Here is a 19,668-nt window from a genome sequence, read left to right as displayed (position 1 = left end):
GAAGATGATGTCCATATATGCAAGAGGAAAGCGGAAAACACCTAAACCAGTAATCAAATTGGCTAGATTTGTTTTTATTAAGTCCTGCTAAGACCACATGCACTCATTTGGCCAGCAAACATAACAATTGACACCTTGTGAAAACTCAGCAAAGTAGTTATTTTCCTGCATAGCTGGCTGTCAGGTACAAACCGCAATTTAAAAACTGAATTGGTCGTCAGGACCAATTGACTAACCTACCATACAGACTTTCCAGTGTTTTCCAGATTGCATTACATAATAAATAAAATTAAGATGCCACGCAGTGTGGTCTTCAAATTAAAAGAACAAGAAGATTTAAAGATGAAATATTTAACAAATATAATTATTTAACTTCCAATAAATCTGTCCTCTATGAAGACAAGCCTTCAATCATTAGTCTCCTGAAAAGCATCATGTATAAACCTCTGACTGGAAGTTATTATACATGCTTCAGATATATTACAGAAGTTCTAAATCTTCTGGCAATTCTCTTGAAGAATGTGTTTAGGAGTAAAATGAATAAATATTTGCATTAGAAATACCTGCAGGACTTTGATCAGTGTCCCAGGAAACATCACAATGATTAGCTGATTAATATTGATCATCATCAATCTGAGTTTAAGTACTGCTGTTGTCAACTGACAAATCAACTGTTGCAAAACAAAACCCAGCAAAACTCACTCATATCTGATGCGATAATTGGAAGTTTAGATACTTAATTAGAATTGAAGTAATTGCAAGAGTTTTCATCTAACAATCTAATTCCAGAAAATGAAATTAAATCATAGGACAAAACAGCTTACAGTTATGATACTGTAAAAAAGAAACTAGAATGAGCCTCACTTTAGTTGTTTATTTTGTTCCTAGTATTTCTCATCATAAGCTCAGAATTAAATCTGGAAGTAGATGGGATTATTTTTTTATTTTTTGTATTTAAAAATCTGACTCCACAGCTACACACATTTTAAATTAAAAGAGAGAATAACTCTATCTTGTGCATTTCTGTTGCCATTCTATAGTCACTCTATGAGTTGCTAAGAAGAAATAAAAAAATTGAAACATTGAAAGGACATGAAATCACTCTTCTCCCTCCATTAACATGGTTAAGTATTTTTATTGTTTTTGGTCTTGTACCCACAACATGTTGGTGTATACTATCCATTCCAGCCCAGATCCAGACTTGTAGCACAAGTATCTCAGACTGGTGGTCTCAGCCACAGGGTACTGGATGTTCTTGATACAAATTTTGAAACACTGCACTTCTTGTCCTTTTGATTTTGGTAGCTCATCCCAATCATCTCATCTTTAACTTTTGCCTGGAAAGACTTCTGCCACTCAACTGACAGTCTATTGCCACTGGAGATTTCAAGTATTTTAATTTTAGTGACAATATTATAATTAAACCTTATTTTTTATTGAAAAAAAAGCATTTTTCTAACAGCTCACTTGAACTCAAAAGCACCTGATTTAAATCTACTTAAATCTAAACAAACAGTATTATTACAAGAATAAGCAATAAAGTTTGTTGATGTATCTACACAGAAGTGCATGAAAAGAAATTGTGTTTCTTGCTGAATTCTACTTTCTTCTGTATTCTGACATTTTTTATTAGACCCACCTGATGTTTGCATAGATAAGCACTACTGCAAAAAGTCTTTGAAGTCCAAAATAAGGTCAGTTATATTATAGAAGCACACGACAGTCTGATCTATGAGATACGCAGATGTCAGTTTGGTAAAACACAGAGTTTAAAAAGACAGAGATCACTAAATCTGGGAATTGCCTCTCGCTGGAAACAGATTTCATATGTGGGACACATAATCCAGCTGCAGAAAGATCTAAGACTTTGAAGCAATGATACATTGAATGATATGTGTCCTGGCATTGTAATAGTAAGGTTGTTTTCAACAGATGGGATGCTTGGGGAGAAGAACATCAGCTTTCATTAAGAACTGAACTTTAACCTGATGGGTAGACATTATTATCATCCTGTACAGTTCTTGGAACTCTTTCTAATACTTCACTGTTCCCAAAGTACAGGTGACTCTATATCTAATGAGTGCCTTTCTTTTAGGGTACCAGACAGCACATCTAGCCATTCTTTCACAACTTTTCAGCAGGCATAGAAACACAGAATCATCGAGATTGGAAAAAGCCTTCAAGATGAAGACCAATCACCAACCTGACCTACGAAGTCCTGTCACTAAAAGATGACCCTTAGAACCACATCCCTACATCTCTTAAACACTTAAACAGATGAGAACTTCACCACTTTCCTGGGCATCTATGTTCAATGTTTGATCATTCTCTCTGCACAGAAAGTTTTCTAAATATCCAAACTTTCCCTGGTGCACCTTGAAGCCATTTCCTTCTACCCTATTAGACAAGATAACAGACTCCTGTTCATCTCTAAACTGTTTAAAACAGCTTAAAAACTCCAAATATTCAAATTTTCATGCCCTGCCCAAGCTAACAACCACCCCTTATGGCCCATCCTTCAGGCTGCTCAGTCCTGGGCAGGTCACAAGCAGCAGCTGACTGGAGCTGTGGATCACCATCTTCTGCCAGCAGCTTGTTGCAAAGAGCTGAGCACCACACAGTGTGCATCTTGAAGACTTCAGATTGCTCATTCATCTAACTAGATTCCTATTTGTAAGACACAGCTGTTCAGCTTGAGAGCCACCATAATTAAGCTGACATGCCATTCAGTGATCTTATTCACAGACAACAATTTCTAGAAAAACATAGTATGATTTTATCAAAGGAAAATGTTCATTTTCCATGAGCAAGATCAATGCACTTTACAACAGAGGAATGTAATAAACTACTTTATTGGCTATGTCTCTCCAATAAAGACAAAAAGTAGTTTGTAGCTGGACAGACATCTGGTCTGTCAATCAGGCAAATAAATTGCTCTCAAAGATTAACTGACTGCAAATACCGGCCTTTACATTTCTTTCAACAGACTTAACACAATGCAGACATACCTTTGGAAAAAGTCAGTAATCACTACTACCTTAGAGAAAGTTGTGTTTCACAGTTACTGTTGGTGAGGAAAAGCCACTTAACATGCACCACTGTCATTCTTAGTAATGGTCTCCTGCCCAGTATGAAAAGTCAGTTTAGTTTTCTGTTCGAGAGATCATCAGTCCTTGAAACACAGAGGTGTCTTTCTCTACTTATAACTCAATGCAGAGTGCATTTTAAAAGATTACCATATAATGGATTTGTACAGCAACACTAGGAAAGTTTTTACAGTTCAGAAATTTTTTGTTACACTAATAGCACATTTAAGGAAAATTATATATATACATATATATAAGGATTTGTGTTAATTTCTCAATAAATTATTAGGAAATATTTATTATGAAAAAATCAAGATTTTGTTAAGCAATTACTATCATTTTTATTAGAAAAGTCATTATTTAAAATGTATTTAAAATGTATATCTCCAGCTACCAACTGGAATTTCAGAGCAAGATTAGTGAGGTGAGATTCTTGTTGACAGTTCAAATACAGTCAGCTTTGGTTATTCTTACAGGATGTTGAGATACTGGAGATTTGGTTTCTTTTCAAATATTTAAAATATTTATTAATTATCCAAGTTTCCCAAAAGATATCTGTTATTTCTATGAAACAATTGGAGTATTGAAACTTAGATATTTCTAGTTTCCTAAAAATTTATTACTTTTCAATACACCTCTAGCAATCTAATCAGTGTTCTGCCATCTATATGGTAGATGGTACAATTATTCAAACACAGAAAAAGCCTGTGCTTTTCTCCAAATGTGGATATTCTGAAACATCACCACTTAAACCAAAAGACATCTACACTAAAGCTGTATTTTAATTACAGAAAACCAAGAAGAACATATACTTGTCCAGTAGCCAAGTCCAAAGAAAAAGATGTAACCAGCATGTTTTACACCATAGATATTTTATAGCAAAGAAATTTGAACTTTCCTAAAAGTTAGTTCTCAAATTTCGGTATTTCCATCCTCATACTCTTTGTGAAGCAAATCAAAACAGAACCAATTTCAAACAGCTTTATAACTAAAAATGTGATTTGCAGCTCTCTCATGACTCAAACATGTGCATTTGTACAGAAAGTCAAGGAAAACAAGGTTCACATTTCCTGGATGGGATCCTCCATGATATAAGTATATGTGGCACATATTATATACACTTGCATTCTTCTTAGTATGCATCTCATTATTATTACTATTATTACTACTACTACTACTACTATTACTATTACTATTATTATATAAAAAAAAGTACACCTGATCTCTTGAATGCTATTGGGAAGTTGCTCCAAATGCTAATGACACTTCCTCAAGAAGTCATATTAAAGAATTGTCAAGTATTTTACTGTGAATTCAAAATATTCAAAACAAATACATAAATAAGTACTACATTCCATGTCTGCTCCTTACTAGGGACAGATGCGTAGCTTTCCCAAAACCCGTATTTCTTTACTATGTATGATGAAAACTTCATGACTTCCTGGAAAAATTTAAGTAATGCATTTAAATAATGCTCTTTGTTTGCATTATTTTTTTAATTGGAGAATGTTTGGGCGCAAGGGTGTTGTGGCAATGACTCAGTGTTTTGTCAGGTCATGGCCTAGAAAACCTTCATTTAGTACACATCTATAAAATAGACAATTTTTTGGGAGCCAATTGAAAACATTGTTCTTTGTAAAGATTTTAATCAACTTAAAAAGAAAAGCCTATCTGTTGATAAATTAGACCCACAATTCATTAAAAAAAATACATTTGTTTTTAGCTTTTTAACTTGCAACTTGGAAAGCATGAAATTTCTGGAAAACTCATTGAAGAAGCACGCCAAAATCCTGAATGAGTTAACACAGGGAAACAAGCATCTCTCAAAATCTGGAAGTGATCAGCTATTTACTTCAATGTTCTCTTATCATTCAAAGAGATTTTTAAGAAGTAACTTTTTTCTGTTTTTAGAAAAAAGTTTTTCAGTAATAATGAAAACTCTCGAAATACATAATACCATACGTTAAATATATACCCAAACTAGTCAGGTTCTAAACCATGAAAAAACATTTATTCTATCTTTCCCGTAGTTACTCCACATCTGAAACAGAGTACTTAAATTTATGATTTTTTTTGAGAACTTAATATAGATGACCCTGGTTGTTGATATGGCTTACATCACTAGCTCACTTAAACTCTCAGGATCACTTACTCTGCACATATCGTCTTACACAGATAGTGTAAGTTGTGAACTGATTCTGCCTAAAATCTGATGTGGCTGTTGCAACTGAGGATAGATCAAAATGCCATTGTATTCCTCTTCAAAAGATCCTAACATCTTTGAGCTGAAATTGTATCAGAACTTTACAGTCATGGAAATCTACAAGGGCTGGAAGAACACTGTTCTCCTTCCTAGAAGCTATCAAGGATTCTCTTTATTCAATTCATGTTGGCTATGCTTCAGAAACTGCTTCAGATTTGTATTTAGAAATTGGTCTGCAATGGAATTTCCAACTTACAGCCTCAACTAGTAAAAACGCGCCTGAGTGACCAGTGTGGGGGAGCCCAGATCCACCTGTTCTCACTCTCATTCTTTGTGGTGCTTCCAGTCATGCTGCTGGGAGTGCATATGCACTCAGAGCCTGCATGGTTTGCCCTCTCTTTCCTTTTTCCAGTGCGCCAGAGTTTGAACCAGAGAAGGCTGCATTCCTGAGCTCACCCTTTTTTCCAAATTTTTGCCAGGAGGGGTGAGTTAATTCTTCTTTTTTTGATATCTCACTCTATATCACCTGTATCTCAAATAAAGGCTCTGTCATTACCCTCATTTGCTTTACAGGGCCTTAAGCGAGAGCCAATTTTTCAAGATGTGTGATATGCAGGCTCAGGATTTGAGATCACTGTTGCATTCAGTGGTCTATCTGCTGATCTTAGCAACCAGAAGCAGAAACAGCAGACGTCTGCCATCAGAGGAAACATCAGCTCTCACAAAAACACAACAGATAAAATTTTGAGAACATAACTACAGTTATAACACATCGTCAATCTGGCGGATAGTTCACTCATAATTGGAACCAAGCTATCTATTGACTCACTGAAATGCCATGTTCTTAGTGCATGCTCCATGGATATTGATTTAACTGAGTTTAATATTCTGAATTTAAACAGTAACACATTTGTGCATTTCAGTCATTGCTTAGACTGCTTTCACAGTTACAATGATTTTATAGTACTTACTTAATCTATATGTTTATTTTCTTGACAAGTTATACCAAAAAGGGCCTGTTTCTCTGATGAAGAAGGAAAGCCAGTGACAGCTTAGCAGCTTATATCCTTAACAGGTACCATGGATTCAGATAATATTTGCCCAGACAATCAAAAGCTAGGAGTCTTGGCCAGTCATTCACAGCTCAGCAGCCTTGTTTTACAGCAGTGGCTTGTTACTTTCAATAATCTCAACAGCTTCAATAAAAATATTTCTTAATTGAGTTTATTTATATCCCACTCCCCTAAACAAAGCAGACTTCTTCTACTAACTTGCATAACAGATTACCATCAAATCCTTTAAACCAGATTCCACAAGTTTGTCTGATGACTTGAAAACTGTAAGATCACAGAAGTGAAACTCTGTCATACCAATGATGTAAAGCCATTGGAAAGAAATCCATGCCTTTTTGCAAGCAGGCAAAGCAGGCTTTTTATGGAACAAAAAGAGCTTTGTCTTTTTCCATTATGTGATGAATCCTAATTAGAATAAGTGATTTTTTACTGTTGGCCCAGATATGCTTGTTTACATAACTGTAACTTCTTAAAACAGAGATCTGAATGTTAGTAGGAAAATGCATCCACCAGTATATCAGAACTTGAAGAAGAATACTGGCATTGCACGATGCTTATCTCTGATCATTCTTGGAGGCAACTCTGCAAATATTAAACAGTAAACAATATAGAAAAAAAAAAGTGAAAGCAATTTAATTTTGTTTGAATGTATTTATAGTAATATACAAAGAGCACTCATAAAGGTGCATTGTCATCTTTACCTTAAGAAGATCATGACCAATAGAAAGCATTCAAAGGGGGAAAAAGAGAGGGAAGGTATTTATTTACAACAAGTCTTTATACCAGGCACACACAACATTTCAACATTTCTTGCAGAAGCAGCTTTTGAAAAGGAATTTTTATCACAGTTACATCTCTTGAAATGATTTACTTGTGATGTTGAACTTTGTAATGATGCATGTTAGTTCTCCGCAGCTGAATGCTCATGTAATAAAGTTGCGATATATCCTTAAAAATGGTGGTAGGAAAGTATCAGACATAACTCAAAACCATCTTCAATAGATGTTAGTAAGGGTGACAGAGCACTGTAACAGGTTGCCAAGAGAGGTGGTGGAGTCTCCTCCTCTGGAGATGTTCAAGACTCACCTGCCTGCTTACCTGTGCAACTTGGTCTAGGGAGCTGCTTTGGCAGGAAGCTGCACAGATGATCTCCAGAGGTCCCTTCCAACCCCTACAATTCTGTGATTCTATGTAATTCATTCTATAAAAACTCACAGGATCAGACTCTTTATTTGATCCCTTTACATACTGTCACTTACATCCTCCTAAATAGGAATAAAAACATCTTAAACAAAATTTGAGTGTTGAAAAACATAAATCATAGAATACATTAGTATCTCCAAACTCTTCAAAACATACCTGCGTTTTTCTCACAAAGCATTTAAAAAGTGCAAACAGGTGCATAAACAAGTATGTGGCATTTTTCCATATCCTATTTACTCACTAAAAATAATCCAATGACTGTTCTATACTGCACAGCTCTCAGCATTCTAAAGCCCATATTGTCACCTAAGACATCAGACTTGAATGTCTGGAAAGTTCTCCACAGCATGTTAGAAACATTAATTAAACCTCCAATCCTCAGGAAATCAATGTCAAGCACCTGAATAAAAACTGTTTACCACTGCTTTAAAACCGTACTTCCTTTCTAAAGAAGTAACATAGCAGTACACAATTATCATTATAACTAGCTATCTGTTCTCACTTTATTTTCCCTATTTTTTTTAATGCAATCATGTTTTCTATGATGCCTTCTGTTTGTTTCTACTGTGACTGCATAACAACCTCTGTTTCCTGTTTTCCCATCAGATACTGTTAAGATTTTCTATCAGCAAATGTAAAGCTTCATAATTTATTTACTCTGTTTCTGACAAGTTCAGCCACCAACCAACCACAGAATGTCTGAAAATGCAGAATAGAAGTTATATGAAAGGATCTTATGGCTTCGAGAGTAACCCAATTTCCAAATACTTCACACAAACTTGCTCTAAAACCACACTCTTCGAATTGCTACTCAGTTTTGATTTCAGATTATTTTCTCCTTCTTCAGTGTTCTTTCACCATTCCTGCTCTTGCTCTCCATCTTGCTGTCTCTTGGTGTCTCCTCACTTACCTGATGTCTTTCTCTGACATTTTTTCTATGTGCTAACACCTTGAAAAATTATTTTATGGACTCCTGCTTTCTCTCCCTGTCTCTCTCCTCATAAATCTGTCAAGGAGCTCCTGAGGAAGAATTTAAATTAATGGTAAATTCTGATCCAATATATCCCAGGAAAAGGAAAGACAATGTATTGGATATTTTTAAAAAGAGATTCTGAGAGCAGAGAACATGAATTCAAGTACTGGTGTATGACACTTCCTCTGCCTCATCCTTTAAATGTGCAAGTGAAATCTGAGGTGATAGCTCCTATATAAAGTCCAGTACTTTAAAATTCAAAAGAGTAAAGAAAAAAATTCCTCTTCTTAGTTTATAAGCAAACCTTCAGAATGAGTAAGAAACCATAAGAATGGAATAGTCAGTGAGACAAACACAAAAACAAACTCTCCACACCAACTTACATTTCATAACTCTACAACATTTCATAACAAATATATATATATTTTTTTTCTAGTAAGTAACAATCAGCAGTTATTCCTAGAAAAAAAAAAAAGTTCATTGTTTTCTTAGGTTATGATAAGGACTGGGAACAGCACTGGTGAAACTACTCTCTGTTGGCACCAAATGAGCTTAGTGAGGTAAGTTAATTGTCATTTAAAATACAGCCTGTATGTAAAGTCAGCAAGAAATTTAAATTGGAAAGATAACTGATGCTTCACTGGAGTCCAAACATCAGCTGATGATATAATTTCCTGATTATGTTATCACCTTTTGTTATTATGTATGCAGGAAACTAGCTTGTAGTGTCTCTAAATAAAGCAGTTAGAAAAGAAGAGCTTTGGGGTTGAATGCTCACTACTAGAAGTTCTGAGCAAATAACTTGCCCCATGTCATTTTCCTACTGTATCCAGCAAAACAGAGCTTAGAGTCTGTTTTTTGTTAGCAATGAAACAGACAACTGTCCTAAAAAATGCACAAAATACACGTGATGCAATAATATCCTAGAACAAATTATATCATACGTTCTTCACCATTTTTTTCCCCATGTATGGTCCATGCAGTTCCAGAGACTGATAGTACTTAAGCTTCACTTTTCTAAGTTTACCATCTCATTTCTGCAGTCCAAAACATTTTCAAATTAAGAAAAAAAAATTGTCTAACCTTATCTGCCAGTACATATTAATTTAAATAATACCTTCCCTTTCTGTCTAGATGGAAAGATGGAGCTCACTCATACAGTCTACCTAAAAAAATCCCCACAGTATTATCTACAAGAAGCAGAATTACTACTGAGCACTGTTGCAAGCAATAGTTTTACAAGGGTAAGAGAGGCAGACTTCAGACTTACTGTGCATTTGTTCGGCTTCTCTCCTGAATGGACTCTCATATGAATCAGTAGTTTATACCTTGCATTAAATGGCTTAAGCCTTCTTGGACAGCCTGCCCAGAAACACGTGAAGTCTTCTCCCTTTCTCTGGTCTATATGAATCTTCTCTATGTGTTGCACAAGTTCCTCTTGCTGGTCATATAGCATATTGCAATCTACCCAGCGACAGCCATGCTTGCCATTAAAATCATCCAGGTCACCATCTTCTTCAGGTTGTGGGTCTGGGGCAGAAGGCATGGGCAGTGGGTGCACATGACCAGGGAGGCTGTGAGGAAGCTGGTGCTGGTGAGCATGGTATGGTGGTGGTGGCCCTTGTGGAATAGGTGGCAGCAGTTGGGAAGGAGGAGGCACATCAATAGAGTGACCTGAGAAGTCATCCAATTGTTCATTTTTCAGGGCACCCACTGCTTGGCTGACCATGGGAAACATGCCTTGCTGGATGACCATATTAGTCATCACATCTGTCTGCAGGCTGACTTGCTCCAGCTGTTGCATTCGCTGGTACTCACCAGCCCCATTCTCAACAAACTCCGAGAACGCAATGTTACAATTTGCCATGAGAATGCCTTTCTGGTAAGCTGGAACAGAGCAGTTTTGGGATATACAGCTCCCTCTCAATCCCAGAAAATGTCCATAGACCTCAGGCTGTGGGGAAACATTAGCTGGTGAAGTCCTGGAGCTGTTGATGTAGGCCACTAAAGAGGTAGGGGATGAACGAATGATTGTATTTAAGTCAATCCCAATGCCATCAGACAGAGGAGACAGAGAGAGTGCTTTCTTTTTGGAGTGAACAGATTGAGACTGGGGGGAGAAATGACAAGCACTAGGGTTAGGGGAATGGTTATTTTCCATGCCAAGTGCGTAGGATGGTAATGGGCTAGACATGCAGTTACTGGACACTGACGTTGCAGGTGGAAAATTTAATAAGTTCCCCAGAACACTGCCATTTTGTAAACCTTGATCAAGTGGAAGAGAATGAAGTATTCCAGGTCCATGTGACCACTCTTGCTTAACAGTCAAAGTGAACTGACTTTCTGACAAGCTTGATGTTGTAGAGTCGAGGGACTTCTGTGACAACAGTAACCTGGAACAAAGGCATAATCAACTAAGTAAGCAGTTAGATGCTTAAACAGCACAAATTTAATGTGCATGTACTGCTACAGAGTACTTCTCCCATCTTCATACACACTTAAAACTAAAGAAAAGCAATGTATGACAGAAGTTCTTCCTAACTTCAAGAAGTCACATTTTTGCATTCTCCGTTAATGTACAAGGAGGCAGTGTATATGTAAAAAGACATGTTAGAATTAAACTTTAAAATTTAAAATTTTTGGAAAAGTTCATGTAAGTATAAATGGGTTTGAGCTTCTGAAGTCAAAGCACTATGCTCCTGCCTTGTATGAAACTCACTGATTTGAGATGACCATCTATTTTTTTAGCTGTCAAAGAAGAGGAAGAAAACTGAATGAAGAATAAATGTTTAACCTTCATGACTGCCAGTTGTAATTCATACAAATATTTATCTTTACAGAAATAGCACAAGATAATACAGATTATATCTAACTTTAGAAAATAAACAAAATACATTAATAACATAGAAAAGCACGCTGATGGGGTTTATTTAATTTTGTTTTGTGATGTATTTCCTTCCAAGTCAGCAGTCATTTTTCTTCACAAAGGTGTAGTCTTGCCATTATCACTGGCCTGTTACAGAAAGATTAAGAAACTTGTTTATGTTGCAAATGTCCTACAGGTAAAACAAACAAACAAACAAACAAACAAACAAAAAGCCTACTGACAATATTTCTTTACACAGAAATGTCTAACAACAACAAAAAAAATGTATTGAATATTTATGATTGAATCTTTATGATTCAATACTGTATATTGGTAGACTTGAACTTCTTATGAGTCACTGGTGCCTGTAGTGACATCAGTAAGTTTATTAGTATTTTTGAGGTATTATAAAATTAGCAAGAACCAGCTATATATCAAGACAAATCTGGAGGTCTCATGAACAACAAAAATCTCTGCATTTTGGGAACTAACTCCTGGATTCATTATTTTTACAATATCCTTCCGAAAATGCACAGAATTTCAGGGTAGTCAAAGTACATAAGAAATCAGGTTTCTCTTTTAATATCCATTTTTGAAGGCAGACAAATCAATTTGTCATTGTTTTTCATCTTCTCACATGATAAGCAACATACACAATAGTTTCTCGTATCATACAAAGATTTCAGGAGTTCAAATTAGCAAATGACAGCTAGTAAGTTGTAATGGTGTCAATGGTTTATGGGTGGGTTCGGCCCGGTTCCGCGACAATTGGTGTGAGGGACCCACAGACCCATGCTCCAGGAAAGGGGAAGGGGGAAATGGGAAAGGGAGATGGGCCTAGAAACAAAACAGTGGCAACGATCTGAGGAGGAAAGCTAATTTACTAAATAAGATATCAGAAAGCAAAATAACACAATATAATACAATATAATTGGAATTGAAGCAATAAATTAAATAAAATGAGCAAGAGAGAGTGTCCGATAAACTGAAGGCCTTACGCTAACGCTGAAGGCAAGATGGCAGCGAGTATCCACTGCTGAATTGATCCCAAAGGAAAGAGTGTCTCGTGACCACAGACAGTTTTTATCTTTCCCTCTGATTGCAAACACATAAAAATGCAAAGCATCGCAAAGTCCTCTGGGGAATGTAGTTCTTCTTCTCTTCTGAGACAGGTATACCCATAACTATCGATGATCCACAGAGCTGAAGCATTAACTCTTTAACTCTTAATACACTACATGATGTTACGATGTGGAATACTAATGCCCAAAATCATAAAACCATGACATTCTACTCCTTATTCCACATCACTACATCATGTTTGATATATATAGAAGAACAATGATTAACATGCATTAAATACACACACACAACATATATATATGTATATACATGGAATTACCAACTGCACTCCCCCAACATCAAATTCCCTTGTGGTACACACTGAACATCCCCATTCTTCTACATCACCCACCAAGTGGACCCAGGTCCCTGAACAAAGACGTAGATGTTTGCCCTTTCCAGAAGCTGGAAGAACCCAAATTGCTTTTCCCAACATGTTCTTTACATGCAGTACAGGGACCTTATCTCTCTCTACAGTAGGTAGAGAGCTGGACTGGGTAGGACCATCGCGATTGATGGATCCTTGGGTGTTGACCAACCAGGTGGCTTCTGAAAAATGCTTCTCCCAGTGCTTTCAACGTGGTTTTTAGCAACCCATTGTATCTTTCAATTTTACCAGAAGCTGGTGCATGATAGGGGATATGATAAATCCATTCAATGCCATGATCTTTGGCCCGAGTATTTACAAGAGAATTTTTGAAATGAGTCCCATTATATGACTCAATTCTTTCTAGAGTGCCATGTTGCCAGAGGACTTGTTTCTCGAGCCCTAAGATGGTGTTTTGGGCAGTAGCATGGGGTACTGCATATGTTTCAAGCCACTCAGTGGTTGCTTCCACAATGGTAAGCACATAATGCTTACAATTGCGAGATTGTGGCAAGGTGATACAATCAACCTGCTATGCCTCCCCATATTTATTCTTTTGCCATCGCCCTTCCCCTCAAAGAGGTTTCATCCTCTTGGCTTGTTTAATTGTGGTGCATGTATCACAGTCATGGATAACCTGTGCAATAGCATCCATAGTTAATTCCACCACTCGGTCTCTAGCCCATTTATATGTTGCATCTCTTCCTTGATGGCCCGAGGTCTCATGTGCCCATCGAGCTAAAAATAATTCGCTCTTGTGTTGCCAGTCCAAGTCTACCTGATCCACCTTAACTTTGGCGGCTCGATCTACTTGATGGTTATTTTGTTGTTCTTCAGTTGCCTGGCTCTTAGGAACATGAGCATCTACTTGGCGCACCTTTACAAGCATATTCTTTATTCAGGCAGCAATGTCTCTCCACAGTTCAGCAGCCCAAATAGGCTTACCCCTTCACTGCCAGTCATTTTGTTCCCATTGCTGTAACCACCCCCATAAAGCATTTGCCACCATCCATGAGTCAGTGTAAAGATAAAGCACTGGCCATCTCTCTCGTTCAGCAATATCTAAAGCCAGCTGAACAGCCTTTACCTCTGCAAATCAAATCGAATCTCCTTTTCCTTCAGTGGCCTCTGCAACTTGTCATGTGGGGCTCCACACAGCAGATTTCCATCTGTGGTGCTTACCCACAATGAGACACGATCCATCTGTGAACAGGGCATATCTCTTTTCATTGTCTGGTAGTTCATTATATGGTGGGGCCTCTTTAGCATGTGACACCTCCTCTATTAGTGTTGTTCCAAACTTTTTATGTTCAGGCCAGTCCATGATCACCTCCAGGATTCCTGGATGACTGAGGTTCCCCATTCGAGCTTGCTGTGTAATCAGCGCAATACACTTACTCCAAGTGGCATCAGTAGCATGATGGGTGGAGGGAACATTTCCTTTGAACATCCAGTTCAGCACTGGCAGTCGAAGTGCCAGAAGGAGCTGCGTTTCAGTACTGACTACTTCAGAAGCAGCCTGAACCCCCTCGTATGCGGCTAAGATCTCTTTCTCAGTTAGAGTGTAGCACTCTTCAGACCCCCTGTACGCCTGACTCCAGAATCCAAGGGGTTGGCCTTGGGTCTCTCCAGAAGGTCTTTGCCACAAAATCCAAGTGGGACCTTCCCTTCCAGCAGCAGTGTAGAGGATGTTCTTTGCATCCTGTCCTGTCCGCACTGGCCTCAAAGCCATGGCACAGGTTATCTCCTGCTTAATTTGCTCAAAAGCCTGCTGCTTTTGTACCTCAGTAGGTAGGGAGGCCCTTCAGAGGGATTTGGATAGGCTGAACAGCTGGGCTGAGCTCAATGGGATGAGGTTCAATAAGACCAAGTGCCGGGTCCTGCACTTTGGCCACAATAACCCCATGCAATGCTATAGGCTTGGGGCAGAATGGCTTGAAGAATGTAGAGAGGAAAAGGAGCTGGGGGTGTTGGTTGATGCTTGGCTTAACATGAGCCGGCAGTGTGCCCAGGTGGCCAAGAAGGCCAACAGCATCCTGGTCTGTATTAGAAATAGTGTAGCCAGTAGGAGCAGGGAGGTGATCATCCCCCTGTACTCAGCTCTGGTACGGCCGCACCTCGAGTACTGTGTTCAGTTTTGGGCCCCTCACTACAAGAAGGACATTGAGGCCCTGGAGCGTGTTCAGAGAAGGGCAACAAAACTGGTGAGGGGTCTGGAGCACAAGTCTTATGAGGAGCGGCTGAGGGAGCTGGGATTGTTTAGTCTGGAGAAGAAGAGGCTCAGAGGAGACCTTATTGCACTCTACCACTTCCTGAAGGGGGGTTGTGGTGAGGAGGGGGTGGGCCTCTTCTCCCTGATAAGTAATGACAGGACGAGAGGGAATGGCCACAAGTTGCGCCGGGGAAGATTTAGATTAGATTTGAGGAAACATTTTTTTTCTGAAAGAGTGGTCAGGCACTGGAATGGCCTGCCTAGGGAGGTGGTTGAGGCACCATCCCTAGTGCTGTTCAAGAAGCGTTTAGATGAGGTGCTAAGGGATTTGATTTAGTAGTTGGGTAGGGATAGTGATAGGAGGATGGTTGGACTAGATGATCTTGTAGGTCCTTGATGATGAACCCACACAAAATCATTCTTCTTCCGCATCATCCAGAAGAGAGGGCTCACAATGAGGCTGTAGTTTGGAACATGCATTCTCCAAAAGCCCACTACACTCAAAAAAGCTTGGGTCTCTGTCTTACTGGTGGGTGGAAACATGGCAGTGATTTTGTTAATCACATCTGTAGGGATGTGACGACGTCCATCTCGCCACTTTATACCTAGGAACTGAATTTCCTGTGCAGGCCCTTTCAGTTTGCTTCGCTTAATAGCGAAGCCAGCTCACAGGAGGATCTGGATTATTCTCTCTCCTTTCTTGAAAACTTCCCCTGCTGTGTTGCCCCACACAATGATATAATCAATGTATTGTAAGTGCTCAGCAACACTGCCCTGTTCCAATGCAGTTTGGATCAACCCATGGCAAATGGTTGGGCTGTACTTCCACCCCTGGGGCAAATGGTTCCAGGTGCACTGAACACCCGTCCAGGTGGAAGCAAACTGTGGCCTATATTTTGTGGCCAAAGGAATTGAAAATAAGGCATTGGCAATGTCAGTGGTGGCATACCATTTGGCTGCTTTTGACTCCAGTTCATACTGGAGTTGTAGCATGTCTGGCACAGCAGCACTCAGTGGGGGTGTGACTTCATTCAGGCCATGGAAATCTACCGTCATCCATTCTCCACTGGCTTTACGCATCAGCCATATGGGGCTGTTAAAAGGTGAGTAAGTTTTGCTGATCACTCCCTGGCTCTCTAGCTGTCAAATCAAACTATGAATAGGGAGCAAGGAATCCCTGTTGGTGCGGTACTGCCGTCTGTGCACCGTTTTTCTAGCAATCGGTACCTGTTGCTCCTCCACTTGTAGCAGTCCCACAACAGACGAATCTTCTGATAGGCCAGGCAAAGCAGACAGCTGCTTAATGTTGTTTGTGTCCACAGCAACTATTCCAAAAGCCCATCGATAACCTTTGGGATCCTTAAAATATCCCCTTTTGAGGTAATCAATACCAAGTATACATGGAGCCCCTGGGCCAGTCACAATAGGATGTTTTTGCCAGTCTTTACCAGTGAGGCTTATTTCAGCCTCCAACACGGTTAACTCTTGGGAACCCCCAGTCACCCCAGAAATGTAGATTAATTCTGTCCCTTGGTGACTCAAGGGCATTAGAGTGAACTGTGCATCAGTGTCCACCAGTGCCTTATATTTTTTTGGTTCTGATGTGCCAGGCCATCGAATCACACAGTCCAATACACTCTATTATCCCTTTCCCACCCCAGCTGGGGGCAGAGGCTATTGTGGCTGATAGATAACTTGCTCAGTTCTGAAGAAGTACTGTTCAGACAGGAGGACATCTCGCTCGGACTGGAGGGTGTGTCTTTCAGGTTGGAGAGCATCTTGCTCAGATTGGAGATCATCTTGTTGAGACTGAGGGTTGTTGAGTTCAGATTGGATGTCATGTCTCTCAGTTTGGAGGGCATCTCTTTCGGTCTGGAGGGCATCTTTCTTAAACCAGAAAGCATCTCGCTTGATCTGGAGGGTGTCTCATTCAGTCTGGAAGGTGTCCATGTTGGATTGAAGAGTGTCTCGATCAGACTGGAAGCTGTCTAAATTGGGCTGGAGAGTCTGATTGTCAGCTAAAAGACTGTCCCTTTTGGCTCGGACATTCTCTCGCTATATTTCAGAAAGTCTATGACTCTCAGGGATAGTACTGAATAAGGTCTGACTGGGATAAGCCAGACCCTAAATAATTTGGGCCTCCTCAGATCTGTCTGAGCCACAACATCCCTGTCTCAAATATCTGCTTAGGTTCTCAGGATCTTGCAGGTGCTCAGAGAAAAAGTCACAGTACGTTTTGAGCATTACAAGAGAAAGAACAACGAATCACAGCCCCTTTAAGAGCAGTTTTAAAAGAGAAAGCATTTTTTTTTCTCTTTACTAAAACAAGCTAGCAGCACCCAAAAAAGTTTACAGATATCCCAGAACAACTGGCAGAATGCCCAGACCTCAAGGTCATGTTTTGCAATACAGCACCTGCAGTACAGATAATCTTCCTAAAGAAGCTCTCTCTGAGAGCAGAGAGAGACTCATTCTAAAAGTTCTTGCCTCACATTGGGTGCCAAAAATGTCAATGGTTTACAGGCAGGTTTGGCCCGGTTCCATGACAATTGTTGTGGGGGACCCACAGACCCATGCTTCAGGAAAGGGGGAGGGGGAAAGGGAAAAGGGAGATCAGCCTAGAAACAAAACAGCGGCAACAATCTGAGGAGGAAAGCTAATTTACTAAATAAGATATCGGAAAGCAAAATAACACAAGGTAATACAATATAATTGGAATTGAAGCTAATAAATCAAGTAAAATGAGCAAGAGAGAGAGTGTCCGATAAACCGAAGGCCTTACGCTAATGCTGAAGGCGAGACGGCAGCGAGCACCCACTGCTGAGTCGATCCCAAAGGAAAGAGAGCATCCCGTGACTGCAGACAGTTTTTATCTTTCCCTCTGATCGGAAACGCGTAAAAATGCAAAGCATCGCACAGTCCTCTGGGGACTGTAGTTCTTCTCTTCTGAGACAGGTATACCCATAACTATCGATGATCCACAGAGCTGAAGCATTAACTCTTTAACTCTTAATACACTACATGATGTTATGATGTGGAATACCAGTGCTAAAAATCATAAAACCATGACAAATGTGTACTGTAAATAGTAGGTATTTAAAAATCTTTCTTACATTTTTAAGTAAACAGTATATAAAATGTTTACATGTATTAAAAGAAAGATACAATTATGAAGTCAAGGAATAAAGTATACTTATTTATAAAGGCAGGAATCTACAGTCAGTTATTATGTTTTTACTTCATAATTTTATATTACTACAAATTTGCAATTTATAGAGCAAAAACTATGAACACAAAGGAAATCAATAGAAGCAGATCTCAATTACTTCTTGATAAGCAGAAACAAATCCCATCTCTTTTCTGCTACATACAGAGTTAAAGCAAGCATGCTTACAGAAAAATTTCTACGTACTTCCCTATCTTCTTATTAGGTAAGCAAGTTTTGATTCTACTCAGGATAAGTAATATTGCCGTTGCTTCGGAGTTCTGCATAAAATTCTTACAGACTCTGCTTCAAGAGATAAGGCTCCATGAGACAAGGATCCATGAGACACTTCAGCTGAGGGTCATAGTTGCATATTATGTCTGCATATAATTAACATCAGTCATCACAAGAGACCCAAATAGAGAGCTACCTCCTCCAGCCAACTCCCCATATTATTTCAGTGCCCTATGACATCATATGGTATAGAATATTCCTTTGGACAGTTTGGGTCAGCTGCCCTAGTTCTGCTCCCTGTCAGCTATCTGTACAATCCCCAGCCTCCATGCTGGCTGGGTAGTATAAGAAGTTAAAACTTCACTGGTTGTCATGGTTTTATGATTTTACAACATGATGTTATGATTGGTATTCCACATCATAACATCATGTAGTGCATTAGGAGTTAAAGAGTTAATGCTCCAGCTCCATGGATCATTGATAGTTCCGGGTATACCTGTCTCAGAAGAGAAGAACTACATTTCCCAGAGGACTTTGCGATGCTTTGCATTTTTACGTGTTTGCAATCAGAGGGAAAGATAAAAACTGTCTGTGGTCATAGGACCATGGCTCTTTCCTTTGGGATGGACTCAGCAGTGGGTGCTCGCTGCCGTCCGCCTTCAGCGTTAGCGTAAGGCCTTCGGTTTATCGAACACTCTCTCTTGCTCATTTTGTTTGATTTATTAGCTTCAATTCCAATTATATTGTATTATATTGTGTTATTTTGCTTTCTGATATCTTATTTAATAAATTAGTTTTCCTCCTCAGATCATTGCCGCTGTTTTGTTTCTAGGCCCATCTCCCTTTTCCCTTTCCCCCATCCCCTTTCCTGGGGTGTGGGTCCATGGGTCCCCCACACCAATCGTCACAGAACCGGGCCGAACCAGCCCATAAAACATTGACGCTGGCTCTGTACATCATTGCTCAAAAACAACTAAAACAATGGTGTATTATCAGCATAGTTTTTCTCCCAAATCTGTAATACATAATCATACCAGCCACTGCATAGAAAATTAACTATATCCCAGCTGAAACCAGGATAATATTCACCCCTTATTAGGTATCATTTGCATCATACTTAGCTC

The 19,668-nt window shown here is 39.1% G+C and overlaps 1 protein-coding gene across 1 annotated transcript in view; it reads right to left on the bottom strand.

Annotated features, from left to right (window-relative positions):
• Nucleotides 1-19,668, bottom strand: part of GLIS3 (GLIS family zinc finger 3) — a 159,590-nt gene that overhangs the window by 89,189 nt on the left and 50,733 nt on the right. The window contains exon 3 of the mRNA XM_065744177.1: nt 9,809-10,931. Coding sequence (XP_065600249.1) covers nt 9,809-10,931 — 1,123 coding nt within the window. The remainder of the gene's footprint in view (nt 1-9,808; nt 10,932-19,668) is intronic.

This window comes from Cyrtonyx montezumae, unplaced genomic scaffold, assembly GCF_038088225.1.
Source record: "Cyrtonyx montezumae isolate F1298 unplaced genomic scaffold, pur_monq_1.0 scaffold_30, whole genome shotgun sequence".
Lineage (NCBI taxonomy): Eukaryota > Metazoa > Chordata > Aves > Galliformes > Odontophoridae > Cyrtonyx > Cyrtonyx montezumae.
This window is presented reverse-complemented; position numbering and strand designations above follow the sequence as displayed.